Source organism: Stegostoma tigrinum, chromosome 17 (genome assembly GCF_030684315.1).
Source record: "Stegostoma tigrinum isolate sSteTig4 chromosome 17, sSteTig4.hap1, whole genome shotgun sequence".
NCBI classification, from domain to species: Eukaryota; Metazoa; Chordata; class Chondrichthyes; order Orectolobiformes; family Stegostomatidae; genus Stegostoma; species Stegostoma tigrinum.
This window is the reverse complement of record NC_081370.1, coordinates 63,103,366-63,121,780: the sequence shown is the minus strand read 5'-3', so window position 1 is coordinate 63,121,780 and position 18,415 is coordinate 63,103,366. Positions and strand designations below refer to the sequence as shown.

General features: G+C 43.3%; 1 protein-coding gene across 2 annotated transcripts in view; it reads left to right on the top strand.

The window, feature by feature from the left end:
- Window positions 1-18,415, top strand: part of shank2b (SH3 and multiple ankyrin repeat domains 2b) — a 1,006,494-nt gene that overhangs the window by 968,609 nt on the left and 19,470 nt on the right. For both annotated transcript variants that reach the window (XM_059652213.1, XM_059652214.1), the window contains 5 exons: window positions 300-323; window positions 4,995-5,054; window positions 5,264-5,394; window positions 9,812-9,923; window positions 11,593-13,930. In XM_059652213.1, the coding sequence (XP_059508196.1) occupies window positions 300-323; window positions 4,995-5,054; window positions 5,264-5,394; window positions 9,812-9,923; window positions 11,593-13,930 (2,665 nt within the window). The remainder of the gene's footprint in view (window positions 1-299; window positions 324-4,994; window positions 5,055-5,263; window positions 5,395-9,811; window positions 9,924-11,592; window positions 13,931-18,415) is intronic.

The window sequence follows — 18,415 nt, the reverse complement described above, 5'->3', positions numbered from 1 at the left end:
GATAGCAACAGGCCAGTCACAGAGAATGTTTTGATTGTTCCTTTTGAGAGAATATAAACTGTAAACAGTTGCTTCTTTCCTGAAGTAGAAGAGGTTGTTAGGACAGCAGCAAAAGACTCTGCCATGACTTTCAGAGAAACATTTGAAAACCTGAGTAAAGTTACAACAGCTGAGCCGGAGAAGCTCTGAACTGTATCTGTCCTGAGATTCGACTGAAATAAACAGTGCAAAGAAATTTCACTGTCAGACCTTTCCACAGGATTTAACAAATAATCTTGCTTTTTTTTTTACTTTCCAAGCTACTTTACGGAAAAAGAGAACGGGTAAGCGAGTGAAGTTTTAAAATATCCTGTGCTGTAAATACTTGGATAAAGATTCCCAGTTTGTATTAACTTGCAGTTTTCTGGATTGTAATTGTGTTAAAGTACAGGGGAAATTATAAAGAGCTTTGTGATCCTTTATTGTACAGGGGAAATGACATTCTTGGCTGAGGGTCTAGAGAGAGACAATGTTGAAAATCTTTGGTAGGTTTTAGCAGTATCTGTAGAGAGAAACAGAATTAAACACCCAGATTTTCTGACGATCAGACCCTGAGGAACCCCCATTGTAGCAGACTCTGAATGAATTTTGTGGTTAATTGAAGATTTTCTGCACCTGGACCTATACAAAAGGCTCCATTTAAATTGTAGAATTTAGAGGGTTCCAATGAAATTAAATAACTAGTTGCTCAGGCAAAGTGAAGCAATTAAATACATAGTTCAGCTGCTGTGTAATTATTCAGTTAGCCCCATACTTAATTCACACACCCACCTCCCTCAACCACATCCCCAAGGCCCTGACCTGACCCATAAAGAGAGACACCCCCACAATGACCTGACCCTTAGTTCCACACCCCTCCTATATCTCTGACACAACTCCCTCACTTCCCCGAATATTTCCACAGGTGTATATACACAAGGTCCATGGAACCCACCTTCCCCTACAGGGTGAGTTGGTATTAACTAATCCTCTAGAAGGTGACCTCTGTCCCTGATGGTGGTAAAATTGGGAAAAGCCAGGGTGAGTCTGGGAAGTAAGGGCCGTCAGATAGGCAGGGTACCTCCTGCTGGGTCTTCTGAGACGAGATGATTCCCCAGTGCTCCCAAACAAGGACAAAGTACAAAAGTGTAAAATTCATTCCTTTATGCAGCTTGAAGTAAAAGGTTTTGTTCAGTAATCGCAAAGGTGATGCACCTTGGGATGTTTTCCCATGTTAATGGTACTACATAAATGCAAGTTGTTTTAATCATTATCTTAGATTGAAAATATTTAATATCCAATATTGTTTAGTCATAATGTTCCTGTCTGAACATTCATTTTCCTTAAATTATCTCAGACGCTGTGGCCCATTCAGCTGATGCAATGGTTGTAGGATCCCTTCGTGTTGGGAAGTGTTGTCTTACTAGAGTTTCAGCTCAGTGTAACATTTCTGCTGGAACTTTGCAAGGCTCCCCAATCAGACATACGCTGTCTCCAACAGTTTCCAATAGGTCAAGTGCCTACAAGACATAATTGTGGGTGACTTTTTACATCTTATGGTGCATAGACTGTAGGAACAGAAGTAGGCCATTCAGCCCATCGAGTCCACTGCAATTCAATGAGATCATAATCCTCAATTCCACTTTCCTGCCTTTTCCCCATAACCCTTGATTCCCTTATCGATTTTTTTAAAAATCTGTCTGTCTCACCCTTGAATATGCTTAACAACCCAGCCTCAACAGTCCTCTATGATAAAGAATTTCACAGACTCAATCCCCTGTAAGAGAAGAAATTCCTCCTCATCTCTGTCTCAAATGTGCTACTACTTATTCTGAGATGATGCCCTCCAGTCTTAGACTCTCCCACAAGGAAAAAGACATTTCCCCTGTCACGTCCCTTAAGAATCTTGTATGTGTCAATGAGAGATCTCATTTTTCTAAGCTCCTGTTGATGCAGGACCAATTTACTCAACCTTTTCTCAAAGAAAATCCCACCATTTCCCAGATCAGCCAAGTGAACCTTGTCTGCATTGTCTGTAATGACAGTATATCTAGCCTTTGATTAAAGGGACCAAAACTGTCCTCCGTTTTCCAGGTCTAGTCAGATGAGTACCTTGTGACAGATATTTTTTAGTTGCTTAGCTCAATTGGGCTGGCCAACTGGCTAGTGATGCAGAATGATATCAACAGCATGAGTCCAAATCCCCTTCCAGCTAAGATCACCAGGAATGGTAATAAAATGTGAGGCTGGATGAACACAGCAGGCCAAGCAGCATCTCAGGAGCACAAAAGCTGACGTTTCGGGCCTAGACCCTTCTTCAGAGAAGGGTCTAGGCCCGAAACGTCAGCTTTTGTGCTCCTGAGATGCTGCTTGGCCTGCTGTGTTCATCCAGCCTCACATTTTATTATCTTGGAATCTCCAGCATCTGCAGTTCCCATTATCTCATCACCAGGAATGGTCCAACTTTTCAACCACTCCGTCATCTGAGACATGATGAACCTTATGTTAAACCTCCACCAATCATCTCTCTCTGATACAGCAGTCCTCTAGGACTATGGTACTTTTACCTTGTATACTTTTAGCAAGACCTCCCTGCTTTATATTCTATTCCCTGTGGAATAAATCACAGCATTCCTTTACTCATCCTGTAACCCACTGAACCCTTATGCTAACATTTTGTGATTGATGAGCCCTCCCTAAACCCTCTGTGCAGTAGCTTTCTACAATCTTTCATCATTTAAGTAATATTCAGCTCCTCTATTCTTCCTGCCATTGAGCATAACCTCATATTTCCCACTTTATTTTCTCCACTCTCTTAACATTTCTATATCCTTCTGCAGATTCTGTCATCCTCACCACTTGCCTTCCCATACCATGCCAAGCTCAGCTCACAGGCTTTTGGCATTAAGTCTTACCATCCCAATTCCCTCCAAATATCCTGACTGCTCAGACAACAGTGCACTGTGTTAAGGAAGGTACACTTCCAAGTAAATAGCCCTCAACATAATTAAAATAATCTCCCCTCTGGCCAGTTGAATCAATGAATTGACCATCAGTTAGAGTTTCTTGCTGTTTGTTCTTACTATTTCATCAAAATCTGTTTTAGTTTGTGCTAAAATAACAACTTTCCATTGCGCTTTGTAGCAGGTGAAAACCATGACTCTCTGGTTTAATAGGAAATTAATACTTCAACATTTCAATTGCAAAAAAGCACCTTGATGCCTAGAGGTGATGACAAGGGGGTGACACATTGGAGTAAGTGTGTGCATTTGCTAGATAAATCCAACAGGAGGTCACTATTCTCCCTTCATTGTAAAATGTTCCTCGTGATTGTTTCACTGGCTGCTGTTTTATCTTGTATGCAGTGAATAACACTGATGCATGTTCATGGGGTTGTGCCATGGCCATCTGACTCATCTTAATAAAGCCTTCAATGTTACCTGAAGTGAAGGAGATAGTAAAGGCTCACCGCAGCAGAGTGGAATGGGTGTGTTACAAACCGCAGCTAGTTTTCTCACCGGACAAGTTTTTATTATCCATTGACTATCAGTCATGGCAGCACTTGGACCTAGAGCTGTATTGGTACAAAATACTGAACAGGATTGTGAGTTGAGAGGAGAGTGCAAGGAGGTTTCAGACTGATTTTGACAAGTTGAGCGAGTGAGCAAGTACAACGCAGATACAGTACAATGTGGCTAAGTATGAGGTTGTGTACTGTAGTGTGAAAAACAGACAGGCAGAGTATTACTTGAAATGGTGACACATTGGGAAGTGTGAGAGTACAAAGGGATATTTGTGTCCTTGTACACCATCAATAAAAGTAGACAGGCAGATGCAATAAGTAACTGGAAAGGTAAATGGTATATTGGCCTTCACTGCTGCACTAGTACAGAACCTAAGTGAGACCACAGCTGGAATGTTGCAGCAGTTTTGGTCTCCCTGCTAAAGAAAATATAGACCTGCCATAGAGCATTCACTCAGCTGATGCAGGGGATGGCAGGACTGTCCTACAAAGAGAGATTGGTGTACCTGAGCCTCTGCTCACTGGAAGGATTAGGGGATGGGGCGGGTGGGAGGGAGTGGTTCCAACTTAAGCATATAAAATTCTAACAGGACTGGACAGACTTAATAAACCTGATAGTTTAAGAATGTTAGAACCAGGAGTTTTCTGATCTGAAGTGGCTGCTGTTATGGTACCAGACATAACTTGTGGTGGACAATAAGTTTGCAACCTTTGGATGGTTGAAGGTGATTTGAAGGGACAGTGTTGTTGGCAAGTAAATGGAAAACTCAAAAAATCTCAACTCAGCTATGAATCATCAACACAGTGTTCAGACCAAGTTGTTAATTTTTCAAGTTTTGATCAATACCTGGCTTGAATGGTTTGAGATCCAAATGGTGTAGAAATTGTGGAGGCAAGTGAGGTCTAAATCTTTTATTTTAAAGATGAGTAATTCTGTTTATTGTATTTTTATTATCTTTAATGTAACTGACTATTTAAGCACAATTATTATAACACGTATTCTTAGATTCTTGATGGAGTAAAAAGCTTCTGCTTGAACAGTGAACTTTTGTGGCTTAATTCCTTCATCACAAATTTGAATTTTCAGATTATTAATAAAAATGTATAACTACTGGTCATTCCCAAGGTCATAGTACTGAACCAATTTTGCAGTTATGATGTAGACCGATTAAATCTAAAATATTCCAATCAAAACATTAGTGAAGCTGAATGAATATAAAGCCTCTTTTGTGCAGCAGTTGTTATAGCTCACTGAACAGCTGATTATATTTCAATTCAGATTCCAATTTAGTTGCTAATGTACTTCAGTGTTATCACGTGACAGTATACTGTTGGAGTTTTCCTGATGCTGTCATTTTTGTTTTTTTGTAATTTTATTGTGCTTACGATTAATACCCAAAATGAATAAGTTTTTGTTTTCTGAACCTTACTTTTTGTTTCCACCTTACTATAGATCTTGATCCATCACATTTAGAGGGTTTGAAGAGGAGGACTGCTTTTCAAACCACACTAAGTAAAAAAAAATCTCAATGTGTACATGAATTAACAATGCATGTGTCTTGTGCAGTCGCAACTTTCTGACTGCCCTGAATGTAACTTCTCAGCAAGGTGTCGTGTGCATGAAAATATTGTTCAGGTTTTGTGTCAAGATTGTAGAAATCTTTCTTCTATTTTCAACGGACACTGTAAGCTTGAAGCAAACCGTGTCCTTCTTCTACACAGACAAACTCGATGAAATTGTGTCAAACTCCAAACAGCCGAGGGCTGCGGAAAATGCAACAGCGGACTCGAGAGTTGCAACTATCAAGCAGCGTCCTTCCAGTCGATGCTTCCCTCCTACAACAGATGCAAATGTGAGTAAACTAATTTCTATAAGCACATGTTTCTAAGGTACAAAAGGAGGCCATTTGGCTCACTGTATCAATACCAGGTGAGAAACGGTTATTGAGCCTTTCTCCAGCTGCTGGCCTGTAGCCTTGTATTTCACATTTACATGGAAGCATTTTTAAAGGTGTTTGTTTAAAACATTTGCTTTAAAGCTCTTGCAGTATGATTTGGTAATTATTCTCAATCTGCCTGCAAGATATAAAAACAAGACAGTCTCCTAACCGCCGTCAATACAGTATGGAGCTAGGGGAACACAACAGGCCAGGCAGCATCAGAGGAGCCAAAGAGTTGATGTTTCAGGTCAGGAATGAAACATGAGTCCCCTGTTCTTCTGATGTTGCCTTGCCTTGCCAGCTGTATTCCTCCAGCTGCACTCTGCATTGACACTGACTCCAGCATCAACAGGTTCTGCTATCTCCACAGTTTTCTAACTTTTATAGAAGGGCTTCATGTTCCCTGACAGTGGTTTAAAAGTTGTGTTCACCTCAGAACTGTCTATAACAAGAATTAACCAGCACTTATCCCTGTGGCATTACCTCATGCCAGCCAGAAAATCACCTGTTTATGCTTATCCCCCATTTCTCCTTAGCCAGTCATTCCCTTACTTTGCTAGTGTATTACACTCAAAGCCATGAATTCCTTTTTTGAGTATTAACCTTTTGTGTGGTCCTATAATCTTTGAATGCCTTCTGAAATTCTAATGGTAATCTTGTTTCCTTTTGTGTGGTTTTGGTTCCCATGGTTTTACCAAAACACAGTTTTGACTTTACTCCCTATGATTCCAAACGCACATGCCTTGTTAATCTGGCACTTACCCGACTCCGAGCAGCTTGGAGGATGAAATGCACATTGAAACTCAGCATTGCTGCGTACATTCCTGTTCGTGTAGCTCATTCTCGCTGTTGCCTGCCTCAGTTACGGTTGGAAATGTTCTTAAAAACTGTCCATAGCCTTCCAACTCCAGATGCAAACTCTTGTGTACGAGACAAGAAACATCAAGGAGGTATTCTTTTTACACATTTCCCATCTATTGTGGCGTTTTATATTAATGTTAGGCTCGTATTTTATACTTGTCCACTGTTCCAAGAATATAACTCAAACATTCACAAGGGTTTCTGTGCAAGTGTTTCAAATAGCAGTTTTGAGTTAATCGTTGATGACCTGTACAGTGTATCTTCAGGCTCCCCTTTGAACTGACTGTTTGTTAGTTCTTCAAATAATTCCCAGAAATTGGCCAAAAATGATTTCCCTTTCACAAAACCATGTTGATTCTGTCTGTTACTGTTAAGATTTTTCTCAGTGTGCCACTGTAACCTCATTAATAATAAACTTCTGCATGTGACAAATGTTGAGCTGCCTGGCTTGTAGTTACCTGCTTTTTGTTCCTGTCCTTTCTTGAATAGCAGAGCCATATTTGCTATTTTCCAATTTCATGCATCCTCTCCAGAATGTAGGGAAATTTAGAAAATCAAATTCAATGCATCTATTATCTCTGCAGTCAATCTTTTGCAAGCATTAATGTGAAAGGACCTTCTTCTGAGGGGCCCTGTTTCACAGTTTTCAGCCAATTCAGTACACTCCAGGTGATATTGAGAAATGGCTGAAGTCAATGGATGCTGCTCACTGATGCTCAGTTTAGGTTCCAGCAGGACCACTTGGCTCCTGACATCTCCATAACATTGGCAGAAACATGGTCAAAAGAGCTGAATTCCGCAGGTGAGGTGAGAGTGACTGACCGTGATATCGACTCTGCGTTTGACCGAGTGTGGCATCAAGGAGCCGTAGCAAATATGGAGTCAATGGAAATTGAGAGAAAACTCTCCGTTGGAGTTACCATGGCACATAGGAAGATAGTTGTGGTTGTTGGAGGCCAATCATCTCAGCTCCAGGACATCTCTGCAGGAGTTCCTGAGGGTAGTGTCCTAGGCCCAACCATCTTCAGCTGCTTCATCAATGACCTTCCCTCCATCATAAGGTCAGAAGTGAGGATGTTCGCCGATGATTGCACAATGTTCAGCACCATTTATCAGCACTCAAGATGCTTGCCAACAACCAGGCCAAAGCAGCCTGTTTGCTTAGTATTACATCTACAAATATCCACACCCCCACCATTGAAGCTCAGTAAGCAGTGTGTACTATCTGAGATGCACTGCTGAAATTCACCAAGGCTCCTTAGATAGCCTTCCAAACTCGCAACCACTTCCATCCAAAAGGACAATGGCAGCAGATACATGGGAACACCACCACTTGCAGGTTTCTCAGTAAACCACCCTCCCGTCTGCCTTAGAAATATATCCCCCTTCCCTCAGCGTCACTGGGACAAAATCCTCAAATTCCCATCCTAAGGGCATTTTGGATCTATATGGATTGCAGCAGTTCAAGGAGGCGGCTCACAACCACATTCTCAAGGGCAACTTGGTGGCAGTAACTACTGGCCCCACCAGAAAATCCCATATCCATGAACAAGTATTTACTTAAAAGATCCATCAGCACCTAAGGACTTGTCAGAGTTCAGTTCTGACCAGTTTCCCAGTGATAATTCTTGGTAATTATAATTGTTTTAAGTTCCTCTCCCCACCCCTCTTTGCCTCCTGATCCAGTTATTTTTGGGACATTTTTTGCATCATCTATGGTCAAGACAAATGCAGAATATAAGACCATAAGATGTAGGAGCAGAAGTAGACCATTCAGCCCATTGAGTTTGCTTCATTATTCAATTAGATCATAGCTGATCTGATAGTCTTCAACTCAGTTTCCTGCCTTTACTTCATAATCCTTGATTCCCCCCTCATTGAGCAAAAACCTTGAAGATACTAATGACCCTGCTTTGACATCCCTCTGTGGTAAAGAATTCCACACATTCACTACCCTCCAACAGAAGAAATTCCTCCTCATTATTATCTTAAAAATCCAACACCTTGTCCTCAGATTATACCCTGTGGTCCTAGACTCTCCCACAAGAGAAAATAACCTCTCCACATCAACCCTGTCAGGTCCCCTTAGAGTCCTGTATCTTTCAATGAGCTTGTCCTCATTCTTCTAAGCTCCAATGAGTACTGACCCAACCTACTCAACCTCTCGTCATGAGACAGACCCTCTATACCCAGGATCAACCTCTGTGCTATCGCTTTCTCTATTTAAATAATATTCAGCTCCAATATTGTTCCCGTCAAAGGGCAAAACCTCACGTTTTCCCATATTATATATTCCATCTGCCAAGTTTTTGCCCTTCACTTAAACTTCGGCATCCCTGTGCAGGCTCTTTGTGTCATTCTCACCTCTCACCTTCCCACTGTTTTTGTGTAACTTGCAAACTTGGCTATAATACATTCAATTTCCCCATCAAAGTCATCAATATATGCTTTGAATAAATCTGGATCCAGCACTGATCCCTATGGGCCTCCACTGGTTACAGGTTGCCATTCCTGAAAATACCCTCTTATCCCAACTCTCTGCCAGTTAGCGAGTGCAGTGGTGCTAATCAACTACCTCCAACACAATGGCCACTTATTAAATCACTTAATGTTTCATACCTTAACAAAGACCTTCTGAAAATCCAAATACATTAATTACATCCACTGCTTTGCATTATCTACCCTGCTTGTTATCACCTCAGAGAATTCTAGTAAATTTGTCAGATTTGAGTTCCCCTTCCTGAAGCCATGCTGATTCTGCTTCAACATAATAATATGTATTTCTAATGTTTCGCTGTGAGATCCTTTCTAATAGACTCTACATTTTCCCAATGACAGACATTAAGCAAACTGACTTGTAGTTATCATTTTTGTTGTCTTTCCTTTTTAAAGGGAAATTAGCAGTTTCTAATCCCCTGGGACATTTTCAGAATGTAAGGATACTAGAGAGATTACCAACAATGCATCTAGTATCTCTGTAACTACTTCTCTTAATCTCCCAGGGTGCGTCTCATCAGGTCCAGGGGATTTATTGGTCTTTAGCTCCACTAGTTTTCCTGGCACATTTCTCTAGAGATGGTGATCAGTGATCTGGAGGTCACTCTGAAGGTCAGTGATCTGTAGCTTTATTTCCTGCCTCCTCACTTGACCTGATTCATCCCAGATAGGCACCAGAGTTGATCAGCTGTCACCACAGACACTTTGGGAAAGACAGGAAAGGTGTTGTGGAGAGAACTTCCTCTGGAATGACTCTGTCTGCTCCAAATATAAACCTCTCCCTTTATCCTTGCCCCATCCCCAGGCTAGAGGTCAGCCGGTATGAGTATGTTGGTTAATTAGAACAGTGAGTGGAGTGTCTGGAGCATCGATGGAGCTCAGTAGAGTATTTCATTTCCAAGTAGCAGCACGTGTAAGGAAGTGTCCTTCAGCACTGAGGTCACTAAACTTGCTTTTTTTTCTAAATTTCTAGTCAGTCTATGACCGGCAAGGTATTGCTGTTCTACCACCTACAGTACCCGGGAGCCACAACAGCCCCTATTTAGAAATACCACGAGGAACTATGAGAAGACAGAAGTCTATAGGTAATGTGATATTTTGATGTTGGTATTAAGCTGAGCCAGATTTTTTGCTTCTATTTTATTTATTGAATTTATTTATGACACGCACATGAGCTTGCAAAGCAATTCTTCATACAGTTGTACAGGATTTATCAAATAATTATTCCTGTCCACTGCGTCATTTTCCCAGGAGGAAGCTTTTTCTGCTCAATGTACATGTTGAGAATGCATCTTGCATACATTTAGCATGGCTGTGATAGGACTAATTTAATTTAAATCTCCGTGTTCACACTCAAAGGGATTGACTGCCAACAGTCAATGACCCCTTTTATGGAAATCAAATCTATTTCTGAAATATATATTTATGTATATATTTCTGCAACAAACTTCAAAGGTATGATTTCTGAGAGCTAATTAATAAAGCTTTTTGTTACCCTCATTAGTTCCAGTTTATGTTAAAATTATTTGAAACTTGAGCATTCAAGCACGAGCGACGTTCCTGAGAATGTGTGTTAGTGCATGAATGCTAGCAACTTAAAATCAATCCCCACAACCTGCCCTCCCCACCCCGACATCCTAATGAATTGGTAAACCATGATAAATACATAGACTAATGCATCCTTGACAATTCCAGTGAGAAGACACTGATTGGAGCACATTAAACATCTGGGCCATGCTATCATTCACTGATTTCTGCCCAATATTGGCAGCAGCTGCAACACATGACAAAGGGAAATGTACATGTTTCTTTCATTTTATTTCCTTCATCAAATAGTGTCCGGTGCACTTTACATGTTCAGGATTGAATCTTGAAAATCAATTTTTTTTTTAATTACTGCAACCTGGAACTTTTTCAGATCCATTGCCATGACCTTCCTTGTCATTACTGTTTTATCTTGAGAACACACCATTCCAAAACACCAACTTGGAGCAAGAGAAGGCCATTTCACCCTTCAAACCTTCTTCACTTTTCAATAAGGTCATGGTTTATCTGTTAGTGTTCTCCATTCCAATTCCTTATCTGCTTTTGATACACAGTGCTTGAACAGAATTGATCTACCTGCAATGTAAAAATATTCGATGACCCTTCCACTTCCACCGCCTTCCGAGCAGTAAATTCCGAAGATACAGAACCCGCTAAAAAGAAATCTCCTCATCTCTGTCCTGATACGGTGATCCCTAATTTTAAAAAGAGCCCCTAATTCTGACCCACTAGAGGAAACATCCTTAATCACATCCACCTTGTCAAGACCATTCAGGATCTTGTACACTTCAATCAAATTACCCCACACTCTTCAAAACTCCAGTGGAATCAAGCCCAGTTTGTCCAACCTTTTCCTCATAAGGCAACCCAGCCAATCCACATATACACAACCCACTGAAGCTGCAGAAACAGTAAATGCTGATAAACAAATGGCTAGAAATTGGTACCAGTCTTTACACCCAAATTCTCAATGTTTCTACTAGTCACATCACTTTTGAATAGGATCACAAGTCTTGCTCTAAAATAATCTGTTGCTTGTTTGCTAACATACATTATTTCATAGAACATAGAACATAACAGCACAGTACAGGCCCTTCGGCCCTCGATGTTGTGCCGACCTGTCATACCGATCTGAAGCCCATAATAAGGTCATATTAAGTTTTCATTTATCAAGTTGACCTTCAGTTGGGTGTTTGTGTTTTGCTGCAGGTATGTTGGAAGAAGAGAAGCAGTTTTTGGCCCCCCCTTTACTGAAGTTTACCAGGAGTTTGTCGATGCCAGATACTGCTGAGGATATACCCCCTCCCCCGTCAGTCTCACCTCCCTCACCCCCTTACAGTGCACCGAAACCTTCCACCCCCCGGGGTTACGGTACAGTAAGGCCCGGTTCAAATCATAATTCGGCATTGCGAGGCCACAATTCCAACCGACCAGAAAGCACGGGGACAATTGGCACGGACCGACAGAAGAAGGCCATGTACTACAGGCAAGATTCGCAGCAGTATTCCTTGGATTCTGAAGATCAGTACAAGCCCAATGCTGTTTCGCACCAGACCTTGAGAAACAGGAGGAGTAACATGCCAGAGAACCCATACTCTGATGTAGGAACCATGGCCAACAAAGCTGTCTATGTCCCTGCCAAACCGGCCAGGAAGAAGGGCCAGCTGGTAAAGCAGTCAAAGGTTGAAGACAGCCCAGAGAAAACCTGCTCCATCCCCATCCCCACCATCATTGTCAAAGAGCCATCCACGAGCAGCAGCGGCAAAAGCAGCCAAGGCAGCAGCATGGAAATCGATAGCCAGACCTCGGATCACCACGGCCACCTTCGGCCTGACGATGGGATCTGTAACCCATTTGCCGCTGCAATTGCTGGAGCGGTGAAAGATCGAGAGAAGAGGATTGAGGCCAAACGTCACTCCCCAGCCTTTCTGTCCACCGACCTGGGGGATGAAGAGGCTGGCCTATTACCCAGCTCCCGCCTCAGGCAGTCCAAGTCTATCGATGAAGGGATGTTTAATAATGAAGAGCGTTACGGTCACCTCATGGTCCCATCATCGAAAGCTAGTCCCAATTCCACCAGTATGGAGTCAAGCAATCAGAGAGTTCACGGCACCTCCCGGATACTCAACATAGCTTCCAAAAAGGAAGAGATTGAGTGTAACGCAGTGACCACAAAAGGTCACAGTGCGTCAAATGTTCCCAATGTTAACACCAATTACGTCCATCCTGTCACTGGTAAAAAATTGGACTCCAACACCCCTCTGGCCTTAGTGATGGCTGCGAGAGATCGGACAGTGAAGGAGCAGCCCCTTCAAAGCACCAGCAAAGCAGAACCCCCCAAGAGTGAGATCTCCAAACCACTCTATATTGATACCAAGCTGAGGTCCAATGTAGAGGGCTCAGCGTCTGCCTCTCGCTCCACCAAGCTGAGCCAGTCCTCCACCACTCTGAGGAAAGAACTCAACCCCAAAGCTGAAGTGGATGGTGGAAAAGAAGAGAAGAAGAAAGTTGCGCTGATGGATGGTCTGGACAGTTCCGAGCACAAAGCACTGGGTCTGCTCATGGTGCACACAGGGCTTGGCGCCAAGCCAGAGGAGACTGGGAACATGGAAAATAAAGACAATTCTCCAGTGGCAGTTACCCCAGAGCAGCACAAAGGGACTGAAACAACAAAAGAACCTGCCAAGACTGTCATCACCGTCAGCTCCGTTGATGAATCTGCTGTTTTACCTTTCCATATCCCACCCCCTCCACTCGCCTCAATCGACGTGGATGAAGAATTCTTATTTTCCGAGCCCTTACCTCCTCCACTGGAGTTTGCCAACAGTTTTGAGAGCTCTGAGGATCCCCCAGTCGTGCCGTCTCTGTCTGATCTGCTCAAACACAACAAAAACGGCTCTTGCACCCCTTCACCATCACACCAGAGCAATGCCAGCTCCGGGCATTCAGCTGGGAACAAACCCATTGTTCACTCTGATTCTTTACCCATGGGCTTTGCCCCACCACGGGAGCCTTGTGACAGTGTGGCCGATTCTGGGATCGAGGAGGTAGACAGTCGCAGCAACAGTGACCATCACCTGGAAACAACCAGCACCATTTCCACCGTCTCTAGTATCTCCACTCTGTCCTCAGAGGCTGGTGAGAACTTAGACACTTTCACAGTCTATGCAGATGGGCAGGCCTTTACCATTGACAAGCCTCCTGTTCCTCCGAAGCCCAAAGTTAAGCCCATCATTAACAAAAATAATGCAATTTACAAAGACGCTTTGATAGAAGAAACAATAGATGGGTTGTTCATTCCACCGCCTGCTCCCCCTCCCCCTCCCAGTGGCATCCCACCTGAAACTCTCAAATCCCCACAGCAGAGGAGCTCAAAGCTCTGGGGTGATGGAGCAGACCCAAAAGTCCCTGCTGTCACCGATGCTAAGGCAAATGTCATTAGTGAATTGAATTCAATTCTGCAGCAAATGAACAAGGAAAAGGTGCCCAAACCAACGGAGGCCTTGGAATCTCCTTCAGGAACAAGAGGAGCAGCTTTTGGAGCGAGGTAACTGCTCAGGGTCTCGGCTGTGGAATGCACGGGTGATTTGAATTGGGAAAATTCTTATTGACAGTTATTTTTCTTAATGGCAAATGAGCATAGATAGCCTGTAGATTTCAGGCTTTATCAAGCTTTACAGCAGAACGGGATTGATTGGTGAATAAAGGGGAACGGTGGGGCATTCAGTGGAACTAGCTGGATTCGATGTTATATTCACCATTATACCAGTAGGTTCACAATATTTATTTAAAACTGTGCAGGTCCCTGTTCAAACAACAGAGCAATTGGAGTTTGTTGTTAGCATTAACTTTGCTAATTTGGGAAGGAGCCTTTTCCCATCAACTGAAAATTGCTGTTGTCTACCTTAGCATTCAGCCCAGCTGGTTTATATTGGTGTTCCTGCTCATTGCCTCCCAGCCTCCCTAACTCTGATAGCATTTCCTCTCTTCCTAGCTCCCTCATGTAGATATCTACTTTCCCTCCAATGCGATTAGACACTGATCACCTCAATTACTCCACATGGAAGGAGTTGTTTCTGGATTTCACAAGTTTCCAATGGACACTCTGCAGTGGTCAATCCTCCACATGAGCAACATGAGACTGAAGATTTCCTGCTCAAATTAGTTCAATCAACAGTTGATTTTAGCTGATGGCATCACAGCCTTGCTAATGAAAAAGTTGAAACATTTCACAGACTAAGTTAGAGACAAAACCACGGCAGATGCTGGAATCCAAGATAGATGAACAGGAAGCCAGAAGAACAAAGCAGGCCTGGCAGCATCTGAAGGAAAGGAGAAGTAACATTTCAGGTACTAACCTTCTTCAGGTTTGCTGCCTGATGTGTTCTTCCAGCTTCCTGTTTGTCTACCATTTCACAGACTAAAACCATTAATTACCTCAGTTTTCAATGAAGTTAAAGCATTTCTCAATCATAACAATATCCTGTTGATTGAGGTGATAGGAGAACCAATGAGCAATCTGTCAATAAGGAAAAACTTAAACAAAGTTTGTCAAAAACCGTTTCACTTAATACAGTCCTCTCTCTAATTAGAGGCCAATTTTCCTAGCCCCTGAAGTTCAGATAGCTGATTGCAGACAGTAATTTTCTCATCATAGTTTAACGTGTGGCAAGAATATTTCAGCTAGCTTTGGTGTTTGAGATAAATTCTATGCCAGTTATCAAAGGAGTTTGACAATATCTGTGAGAATTTACGTACATATATTTGTCCATGCCCCACTTTCGCACTCAATCAGCTTTAGGATTGAGCTGATGTTCCTCCCTTGCTGTTTATTAAGGATGCTTCATTCTTCACGAGTGTGGTCAGTAATGTCCTGCAGCTAATATGGCAGCTACCCTTCCAATTAGGCCAAACTAAATGAATGGCTTTCTCGTAGCTTTTGTTTACAAAGTGTGTTAGCAATATGTCAGATTGGAGAATGGAATGCATATTAACATGGATTCAGTCAGTGTGTGAATACGATCAGCACTGTGCCGGGTGTGTTCGGCCTAGTCCAGTGCTGATAGAGTTCAGATCGGCAGTTAGCTCGGGCTCCTTTGATATGAAGGAAGGGGAATATTGGTCAAAATTTCCAGGGCTGCGTACTGCCAATGCCCCAAATTGGAATCAAAGTAATGGCATTCAGCCAATCACTTCACTTCAAAGAACAAACCTTTTCCATTCAACATAGAACATAGAATAGAACTGCACAGTACAGGCCCTTCGGCCCACAATGTTGTACCAACCTGTTATCCTACTAAGATCCATCTACCCTGCATACCCTACACTTTACTATCCTCCATGTGTCTATCCATGAGTCGCTTTGAAGTCTCTAATGTGTCTGACTCCACGACCACTGCCAGCAGCGCATTCCACACACCCACCACTCTCTGTAAAGAACCTACCTCTGACATCTTGCCTATACCTTCCTCCAATCACCTTCCAAATCTTGAGCAAAGGCTTTACTCCATTCCTGTACACCTGAATAAAACACCACCTTGTTCTGTCATTCCTTTGGGGGACATTCCATAGGGCACTCAACATTTTTATTTTATTAGTCAGTTGTGAAAAGGACATGAGCCTATAAAGGGATACAGAGATGAAGTGACTGGGCAAAGATCTGATAAACGGAGTGCAGTGTGGAAAAGTGTGAAATTGTCCATTTTGTCAGAATAAAAAAGAAGCAAATGAGCGAAATGGTGTGAGGTTGCAGAACTGAGATGCGGAGGGATCTGGGTATCATGGTGCATGAATTGCAGAAGGTCAGTGTACAGCAAGTAATAAGGGTAGCTAACGGAGTGTGATGGTTTATCGTGACGGGAAGTTGCTGCTAGAGTAAGAAGGTTATGCTTCTGTTAATCAGGGCTTTGGTGAGGCTGCAGCTGGAGGACTGTCAAAATACTGGTCACTGTACTTGCAGAAGAATGTTAATGCATTGCAGGCAGTTCAAAGAAGCTTTACTGACTGGAATGAGCAGTGTTTTGTGTGATGAGGGTATCGCTGTCTAGGCCAATATTTATTGCCAGTCCTAGTTGCTCTTGAGAAGGTGGAGGTGAGCTGCTTTCTTGAACCGTTGCAGTCGGTGTGCTGTAAATAGAGCCACAATGCCCTTAGGGAGGGAATTGACCTGGTGACAATGATGGAACAAGAATATATTTTCAAATCAGGATGGTGAGTGATTTGGAGGGGAACCTGGAGGAGATAGTGTTCCCATCAATCTGCTGCCTTTTTCCTTCTAGATGCATGTGGCCATGGGTTTGGAAAGTGCTGCCTAAGGATCTTTGGTGAATTTCTGTGGTACATCTTATAAGATGGTACACATTACTGCTACTGAGCATCAGTGGTGGAAGGAGTGGGATGTTTGTGGATGTGGTGCCAATCAAGCAGCTGCATTGTCCTGGATGTCCTCATATTCCGCCTGGGAACCCTGCAGCCATATGGTATCAATGTGGACTTCACCAGTTTCAAAATCTCCCCTTCCCCTACTGCATCCCTCAACCAGCCCAGTTCGTCCCCTCCCCCCACTGCACCACACAACCAGCCCAGCTCTTCCCCCCCCACCCACTGCATCCCAAAACCAGTCCAACCTGTCTCTGCCTCCCTAACCGGTTCTTCCTCTCACCCATCCCTTCCTCCCACCCCAAGCCGCACCCCCCGCTACCTACTAACCTCATCCCACCTCCTTGACCTGTCCGTCTTCCCTGGACTGACCTATCCCCTCCCTACCTCCCCACCTACACTCTCTCCACCTATCTTCTTTACTCTCCATCTTCGGTCCGCCTCCCCCTCTCTCCCTATTTATTCCAGTTCCCTCCCCCCATCCCCCTCTCTGATGAAGGGTCTAGGCCCGAAACGTCAGCTTTTGTGCTCCTGAGATGCTGCTTGGCCTGCTGTGTTCGTCCAGCCTCACATTTTATTATCTTGGAATCTCCAGCATCTGCAGTTCCCATTATCTCTTGTCCTGGATGGTGTTGAGCTTCTTGAGTGTTGTTGGGGCTGCACCCATCCAGGCAGCGGGGAGTATTCCGTCACTTGTGCCTTGCAGATGGTGGACAGGCTTTGAGGGGACATGAGGTGAGTTACTTGCTGCAGTATTTCTCGCCTCTAACCTGCTCTTGTAGCCACTGTGTTTATGTGGTGAGTCCAGTTAATGTTAATGTGGTGAGCCCTGTTAAGCCTCTGCTCATTGGTAACTCCCAGGATGTTGATAATTGGGGATTAAGTGATGGTAACACCATAGAATGTCCAGGGGCAGTGGTTAAGTTGTCTCTTATTGGTGCTGGTCATAGCCATGCATTTGTATGGCACAAATGTTAATTGCCACCTGTCAGCCCAAGCCTGGATATTCTCCAGGCCTTGTTATATTTGAACATGGACTGCTTCAGTATCTGAGGAGTTGTGAATTGTGCTGAACATGTACAATCATCAGCGAACATCCTCACTTCTACCATATTATGGAGGGAAGGTCGTTGATGAAGCCGCTGAAGTTTAATGTTTGGGCCTAGGACACTACCCTGAGGAACCCCTGAAGAGCTGTCCTGGAGCTGAGATGATTGACCTCAAACAACAGCAACCACTTCCTATGTGCCAGGTATGGCTTCAGCCACCAGAGGGTTTGCCCCCTTGATACCCATCAATTCCAATTTTGCCAGGGCTCCTTGATGCCACACTTAGTCAAATACAGCTTTGATATCAATGGCTGTCACTCTCACCTCCCCTCTGGAATTCAGCTGTTTTGTCCATGTTTGAGCCAAGGCTATAATGAGGTCAGGAGCTGAGTGACCCTGGTTGACCTCAAACTGGGAGTCACTGACCAGGTTATGGCTGGCCAGTTGCTGCTTGATAGTAATGTTGATGACACCTTCCATCACTTTACTGATTGAGAGGAGACTAATTTTTTTTTTTAATTCATTCACGGGCTGAGGGTGTCACTGACCAGACAGCATTTGTTGCCCATCCCTAATTTCCCAGAGGGCAGTTCATAGTGCACCAC